The 8,847-nt window shown below is 43.1% G+C and overlaps 1 protein-coding gene across 1 annotated transcript in view; it reads left to right on the forward strand.

Moving 5' to 3' along the window:
• C12H14orf132 (chromosome 12 C14orf132 homolog) overlaps positions 1-4,963 on the forward strand; it is a 40,961-nt gene extending 35,998 nt beyond the window's left edge. Inside the window, exon 2 of the mRNA XM_075329965.1 lies at positions 506-4,963. Within this exon, the coding sequence (XP_075186080.1) occupies positions 506-730 (225 nt within the window). The 3' untranslated portion in view covers positions 731-4,963. The remainder of the gene's footprint in view (positions 1-505) is intronic.
• Positions 4,964-8,847: the final 3,884 nt, after the last annotated feature.

The following is an 8,847-nucleotide window of genomic DNA, read 5'->3' on the forward strand; positions in this document are numbered from 1 at the left end:
CTATGTACAAGAATATAACTACTATAATACTGCCCCCTATGTACAAGAATATAACTGCTATAATACTACCCCTATGTACAAGAATATAACTACTATAATACTGCCCCTATGTACAAGAATATAACTACTATAATACTGCCCCTATGTACAAGAATATAACTACTATAATACTGCCCCTATGTACAAGAATATAACTACTATAATACTGCCCCTATGTACAAGAATATAACTACTATAATACTGCCCCTATGTACAAGAATATAACTACTATAATACTGCCCCTATGTACAAGAATATAACTACTATAATACTGCCCCTATGTACAAGAATATAACTACTATAATACTGCCCCTATGTACAAGAATATTTCTACTATAATACTGCCCCCTATGTACAGGAATATAACTGCTATAATACATTTTATGTTTCATACGGTCTTCTGTTTTTCTTTGCAGTTGTCCAGTGGATAATAATTTTCTGATTTCTTTTCTTTTCCCCCTTACAGCTCCCTGTTATGGGAGGAGCTTTTATGGACTCTCCGAATGAGGAATTTGGAACAGAATATTCCCTATTCAACTCCTCGGCCAATGTCCACGCCGCCTCATCTGCCCCAGTTCCTCCTGAAGAACCAGCTCGCTCCTCCAACGACGCTATATTGTTATGGATTGCTATTATCGCCACTATTGGAAACATCGTCGTGGTTGGAGTGGTCTACGCTTTTACTTTTTAAGAAGAATGGAGCTGTGGGCGCTGGTGCTACGGAGCACAGACAGTATTTTTTATTGATGTTCTAACGGTGTTCATAATTTACGTCCTGTCAGGAAAGATCATGAAACATTTAACAAAAAGAAACAATGTTTCACTGTACAAAGGAAGTAAGTTAATGTGCTGTGCGGTCACATAAGCTGCGCGGACCCCCGGACGTACACCGGACTTATAACTATTGTTTCATCTTGATGTCTTATTCTGAACTAGACCATATATGCCATTTAACTTGCCTCTTTGGATGTTTTGAGGCCAATGGAGTGGGAACAATGGTCCCATCTTGGCAATGTAATTCATTTCTTTAGGAACCTCCATGGGGTAAGGATTGGGTGCGCACAACCCGAGAATCTGACTCGTGCTGCTCTTCTGACCTATGAGGGTTGTGAAGGGGGTAAACCAGGACAAAGAGGGATAAACCAGCCTCATTTTATTTAGTCTGTGGTTATTCAAAGGGATTTTAATTAAGTGAATTTCCAGCTGCAGACAAAACGAAACATGCGTCATAAGCCAATTAACTAATTATCTGGCTCTGAGAAATATGACAGTTTCCATAAAGCAGACAGAATGCAGTTAAGTAATGCCTGAATGACTGATCAGGTCAGAAAAGTAGCCGTGCCCAGGGGTCCCAGCGTCTGTGCAGCCCCCATAGGTATCCATTCTGTACCATAGGCAATGGATCCCAGCCTGGAAAGATCAGTGGCGTAGAATGTATCCATCTACACCACTAACAGCTTTTGTCTTAATAAGTGATGTCATCACTCTGGAAAGATGATGTCACTAATCCAATCCCGATTGATGTCATCGTGCCGATCTGACAATGCGCCAAATGGATTTGTTCGTAAAGCTGATTTGTATTAATAAGGGCTTTAATTCTTTTCTTGACATTTTATAGGACGACGATTATAAATGCCACAAAAAGGTTTTACGGATCATTTTATTATCGTTTTCAAAAAATTGTCAAAGGGGTGTTTTGTATATTTAAACAGAAAAGAAATCTAGTTTTAAAAGCCGAGATTTATTATGTTGGATACTGGACATAAGGTTTATTTTTCAGGAAAATTGAATTAGGAATTAAACACAAAAAATACATTTTAAATAAATATTTCAATTCGTAGAAAAGTAAAAAGAAAAAGAGTTCCAATTTTTAAAACAAGTTTTTGATAATTTTACTTGGATATTAAAAGTAGAGAATTAAGCCAAAAATGTGTGTATATACATTGCTCTGTGTGTGTGTGGGGGAGGGGGGGAATGCTTAGTTCACATGCACCTTGATGGCCGCAAATGGAGATTTCATTGCTAAGAAAATCATTCTAGAATCTTTTCGATAATGAGGGTCAGCGGATTCCTGGTTTGTGGATCGGTTTGTGCATTACTCCCACCTACGCCAGCCCCATGTGCTGCATTTACTCCTTTCCAATGCTAATAATTCGCATTCTCTGATGCTGGCCAGAAGCATGGAAAGTTTTTTGTTTTGATTTTTTTGGGCAAGTCTGTAAAATCAATCTGATGGGCAATATATGGCTGATGCTGTTGTCCACAAAGGAAAGAATGGCCAGGAATGGGCAGCACATGAGCATAGCCAGGAACGAGCGGTGCAAATACAAGATTTCATTTCCAATAGCAGCACATGAGGATGGCGCTATGCTGAGTAATGGACGGTGCATGAGCTGGAAACGGGCTTGTTCCATGTACTTTCCGAGAATTAACTCACTCTGAGGGCACTTTCTGGAGATAAGCCAATTTTCAGTGCACTTTTAAATATTCAGCTTGCCCTTAGTGCAGTTTCTAAGAACCAGACTTCCTAATTGCACTTTTTGAGACTCGACCCGCCCCTGGTGCACTTTTCAGAATTGTTTCGCTCTTGGTGCATTTTCTGACATTCATCGTGCTGTTAAACACTTCCTAAAAATCAGCCACCTTTCAGTGTAAGATTCACCCGCCCCATGCACTTTCTGGTAATCAGCCCACCCCGTGCACTTTCTGGTGATCAGCCCGCCCCGTGCACTTTCTGATAATCTCCCCGCCCCCTGCACTTTCTGATAATTAGCCCACCCCCTGCACTTTCTCAGAATCAGCCCGCCCCTGCACTTTCTGATAATCTGCCCGCCCCATGCACTTTCTGATAATCACCCTGCCCCGTGCACTTTCTGATAATCACCCTGCCCCGTGCACTTTCTCAGAATCAGCTTGCCCCGTGCACTTTCTGATAATCAGCCCACCCTGTGCACTTTCTGGTAATCAGCCTACCCCGTGCACTTTCTGATAATTACCCTGCCCCGCACACTTTCCGATAATAAGCCCGCCCCTGTGCACTTTCTGGCAATTAGCCCGCCCCGTGCACTTTCTGATAATCAGCCCACCCCGTGCACTTTCTGATAATCAGCCCGCCCCGTGCACTTTATGATAATAAGCCCGCCCCGTGCACTTTATGATAATCAGCCCGCCCCGTGCACTTTCTGATCAGAGTGCCTCCGCGCCCTTGTATCCTCATTTACATAAAGGTTCAGGGTTGATTTTCTGATTAGCCAGCCCCGTGCACTTTCTGATTAGCCCGCCCCGTGCACTCTCTTGTAATCAGCCCGCCCCGTGCACTATCTGATAATCAGCCCGCCCCGTGCACTTTATAATAATCAGCCCGCCCTGTGCACTTTCTGATAATCTGTCCGCCCCCTGCACTTTCTGATAATCTGTCCGCCCCGTGCACTTCCTGATAATCTCCCCGCCCCCTGCACTTCCTGATAATCTCCCCGCCCCGTGCACTTCCTGATAATCTCCCCGCCCCCTGCACTTCCTGATAATCTCCCCACCCCATGCACTTTCTCAGAATCAGCCCGCACCATGCACTTTCTGATAATCATCCCTCTCCCGTGCACTTTCTGATAATCAGCCAGCCCCTGCACTTTCTGATAATTAGCCCGCCCCGTGCATTTTCTGATAATCAGCCTGCCTCGTGCACTTTCTGATAATCTCCCCGCCCCCTGCACTTCCTGATAATCTCCCTGTCCCATGCACTTTCTGATAATCCCCCCGCCCTCTGCACTTCCTGATAATCAGCCCACCCCGTGCACTTTCTGATAATCAGCCCGCCCCGTGCACTTTATGATAATAAGCCCGCCCCGTGCACTTTATGATAATCAGCCCGCCCCGTGCACTTTCTGATCAGAGTGCCTCCGCGCCCTTGTATCCTCATTTACATAAAGGTTCAGGGTTGATTTTCTGATTAGCCAGCCCCGTGCACTTTCTGATTAGCCCGCCCCGTGCACTCTCTGGTAATCAGCCTGCCCCGTGCACTCTCTGATAATCAGCCCGCCCCGTGCACTTTATGATAATCAGCCCGCCCCGTGCACTTTCTGATAATCTGTCCGCCCCGTGCACTTTCTGATAATCAGCCTGCCCTGTGCACTTTCTGATAATAAGCCCGCCCCGTGCACTTTCTGATAATCTGTCCGCCCCGTGCACTTACTGGTAATCAGCCCGCCCCGTGCACTCTCTGATAATCAGCCCGCCCCGTGCACTCTCTGATAATCAGCCCGCCCCGTGCACTTTCTGATAATCAGCCCGCCCCGTGCACTCTCTGGTAATCAGCCCGCCCCGTGTACTCTCTGATAATCAGCCCGCCCGTGCACTCTCTGATAATCAGCCCGCTCCGTGCACTTTCTGATAATCAGCCCGCCCCGTGCACTTTCTGATCAGAGTGCCTCCGCGCCCTTGTATCCTCATTTACATAAAGATTCAGGGTTGATTTTCTCACCTATCCATTTACAGTCAACTGCTCTTCTTAAAGGCACAGCCTCTTTAAATGTGAACTTTACTACCTAAGTTATTTTCAGGAAAATAGCCAAAAAATTAATTAAAAATAAAAAAAGAGTAAAAAGTGTCGCTCAAACACTGCCAGAGCTCTGCGAAAACACAATGATAAAAAAAGGCCCTTATATTTGTATTGACGAGAAGGGTGAAGGGGTTAATGTATTTTCAGATTACGTGACTTATTATTTTTTATGTGTGTTAATTTTGAAATTTTTACTGTATTTTCGTGTATCTGTATATAATCTAGTAAAAAAATAAAGGCTTTAATAACAGTAAATGCGCTGAATTCATTGTGCTCCGACAAAACAAAAGCGCAATTAATCGCCAAAGACTTTTTATTTCTGTCCCAGACACACGCCACCAGTCTTATCTTCTACCGTAATTATAAATTTATGGCAATTTCTTTTTAGGCGGAGTTCCCCTTTAAATGTCACATGTAATAGCGATCCAGCACAGCCCCATAAATACCTAATGAAGGAAATTCCTCCGCACCCGTAAAGTCGGAGCAGCTTGCCATAATTGCACATACATTTCGCCATAAGGACCGGCGGAGTTTTCGTGAAGCCGTCGGCCGCCTCTTCAGTCCTAATGTTTAATTGATTACTCGCATCTTTGATGTTCTCTCTCACAGGGGCGATCAATATTTAACGTGACGTCTTACAGGGGAAAGTGGATCCGGCTCTTTTAATGAGATGTTTCCAAATTGTTTCTTAAAAAGGGAAATCTAATTAAATGTAGGTGAAGGGCATTCTGCTAAAACGAGAAGCGAAGAGGGGGAGGGGTGTAAAGATGTGTCCGTGCCCGGCGGAAGTGGTGATAAAGCAAATTCTAAGCCTAAAAGTATGCCAGGTATATAGCAATTCCTCTATACAGCCTTAGGGGGCGCTATAAACATTTTAATTAAATCTATTCTTCAATGTCCTGGTGCATTGGGAATGAGGGTAGAAAGGAATCTGGACAGATTGGGGTGGTCACGCCCCGAGCATTAGGAGGGGAAATACATCTCTCCTTCCCATTAAAGGGAAGGGATACATTCTACTACTGTGTCTTCTGGATATTAAGACCTAGCATGATTTTACAGAATTTTTGGAGTATGCTTATATAAGCCCTAATTACAGTCGGGTGGATGGGGCAGGGGGGGGGGAGGGGGTTACAGGGCGTCAAACTGAACAATTTTTTAGGTTTTAGGGACCCCAGCATTTTCATTCCAAGGTTAAGATTGTTTAAGGACCTTTGGTGACTTCACAGTCATGTGACCAAAGGTCTCTTAATTGCAGGAGTCTTAAAGAACTGAACAGGAGACAGGCTGGTATGCAGGACTGGCATTAGGGGGAACAGAGAGCAAACTGGGCAATTTCACAAAGCCCCCATTCTCCTAGGGCCCCTAACATTTATATCCTAATATGGTAAGTCTGCTTAAGGACCTTTGTGATAGTATGATCATGTGACTGAAGGTGTCTTAAAGAACTGAACAGGAGACAGGCTGGTATGCAGGACAGGCATTAGGGGGAACAGAGAGCAAACTGGGCAATTTCACAGGACCCCCATTCTCCTGGGGTCCCATCATTTATTTCCTAATATTTTAAGACTACTTAAGGACCTTTGTGACATCACAGTCATGTGACCGAAGGTCTCTTAATTGCAGGAATCTAAAAGAACTGAACAGGAAACAGGTTGTTATGCAGAACTGGCATTAGGGAGAGTAAACTGGGAAAATTCACCAGGACCCCACTCTCCTAGGGCCCCCAGCGTTATATCCTGATTATAAGACTTCTTAAGGACCTTTGTGACATCAGAGTCATGTGACCAAAGGTCTCTCAATTGCAGGAGTCTTCAGTTGAAGAGGTGACATTCAGGTACGCATGTGCAGCGTGTGTGTATGTGTGCATGTGTGTATGTGTGTATATATATATATATAATTTGTTTATGATACACAAGTGTTACACACAAGGTTTGGAGAGTTATATTGAAGTTTCAGAATATGACATTAATATTTCAATAAATGTTGATTTTGTTTTTGTTCAGTAGTAAATGAGGATTGTTATTCATGGCAAAAAAATAACGTCCCCTGAAAAATAAAGCCTAGTGCATCTTTCGGAGGAAAAAAATAATGTAAGACCCTGTCTTATTTTTGGAGAAACATGATAGTTCAGGTTCCCTGATCAAGATTTTATAACGTGGCCCATGAATAATGCTTTGTTCGGAGGTCTCTATTTCTTTCTGGGTGGATCTGAAAACAAGTCTGTGGAGGCAGTTTACTATACAGCAGATAGAGGTTTCTAAGGCCACTTCATTGAATATACCAACCTGTACGCTAATAGTGGTCAACCAGACAAGAAGTCACACGTGCAGCCTGAAGAATGCACGAATTAGTGAAAATCAGTAACTATACACTGAACATTTCTGTTCCTCATCCTGGGCCCTTCCTGATATAATGTCCCCCATCCTGGGTCCTTCCTGATATAATGTCCCCATCCTGGGTCCTTCCTGATATAATGTCCCCATCCTGGGTCCTTCCTGATATACTGTCCCCCATCCTAGACCCTTCATGATGTAATATCCTCTCTCCTGGGCTCTTCCTGTAGTAATGTCCCCCATACTGGGCCCTTTTTGATATGTCCCCCATCCTGGACCCTTCCTGATATAGTGTCCGCTATCCTGGGTCTTTCCTGATATAATGTCCCCCTGGCCCTTTTCTATAATAATGTTCCTCATGCTGGGCCCCGTCCTATGATGATGTCCCCCATCATGAATCACTTCCTGCAATAATGTTCCCCATCCTAGCCTCCTTTCTACAATTATATCCTCCATTCTGGGCCCCTTCCTGACATAATAATCCCCATCCTTAGCACCTGCCTCTTATAAAGTCTTCAATTTTTCTCCAAGCTTGAACTATAGCTCAATTTTTTTTCTGTGTTTTTTTTTTTTTTTTGCTGAAACCTTTAAGACAATGTAAAAAAAGTTAGAATATTTCCCCTTTTTTACACCTATATTAAAAAATAAATTAAACTTTGATATTACTCCAGCCCTAACAATTTTCCTAATAATACAAAAAATTGTGCCCCCATTAAATTTGGCAACTGCCAACTTCACTCTGCAAACAGTTGAACCGTAGATGACATTGATGGGATGATGAGCATATTCCTGCATTGCTGCCCCTCTGTGAGTTATATTGCTAGTGTACAGACAGCAGGACTGGTTAACCCTGAGCAATATAATATAGTTTATGGATTCCTGGGAATGATTGCAATGATTTCTTCAGCACCAAGGAGACTGGGGGCCGAGGAAGTCAGAATATTTGTGTCTGGCTAGAAAATTACATAAGGCGCGCGGCTCTGCCCTGTGATGCCCATTGCGAGCTCAGCTGCCAGTGTGACATTGAAATCAGTGCGTCAGAGTTATTCCAACGATGGGAAATGGGTAAAGCAAATTAAATTGGCAGAAGGCGAGAGACGGCAGAGAAACATCTGCTGCAAATGCAGGATTTTCCCTTCATGAGGGGAAAGAGTGAAAAAGGGAAAAAATGTGTCGAGTCCACCATGACTATAAATATCTCTAATGATGCACGGGCAGAAAATAACACAAGAAATGATCACAATAAACATGTATTCAGTGCACGTCACACTAATAATACACAATAATCCATGAACCAAGAAAAGGGAAATAATTACACATGTGACTGTTTTATGATACATTGATTAAAAAAAACCATAAAAGGCCACACGCGTTACTAAACCTATAGATGTAACAGTCTGAATCGACTGCAAAAGAAATGTTTCCCATCATCCAGGACAATATGGGGATGATGATATTTGCAGTATGATGGAGACCCCATCACAAAAATGCAAAGTAAATGGCTTGGAGAATTAAATATTACAATTCTCGTTCCATGGTCTGGAAACTTTCCACATCTCATTCTATTGTGATCATGCAGTCAATCCTCCAAAAATGACAAAAAGCCAGAAATTGTGATAAACTCCGAGGTCTGATGAGACAAGATCGAGTCCTCAGTCCGGATCACCCAAGAAACTGATATCCAGGGAAGGGCAGAAGTCTGGAGAATCCGGGGCAGCGCTGGGAATATTCAGTCTGTACAGAAACTTCATATATTTGTAAATAAAATGTAACAACTTACGGAATGTTTATAATTGTATCTCAGCAACCACAAAGAGCGAAAAACACTGAAGCTGAAAAATGTGAAAACCAAAATTTATGTCAGTCTCAAAACTCTTTTCCCTGACTGTACAGTGGCATGCAAAAGTTTGGGCACCCTTG

This window comes from Anomaloglossus baeobatrachus, chromosome 12 (genome assembly GCF_048569485.1).
Source record: "Anomaloglossus baeobatrachus isolate aAnoBae1 chromosome 12, aAnoBae1.hap1, whole genome shotgun sequence".
NCBI lineage: Eukaryota > Metazoa > Chordata > Amphibia > Anura > Aromobatidae > Anomaloglossus > Anomaloglossus baeobatrachus.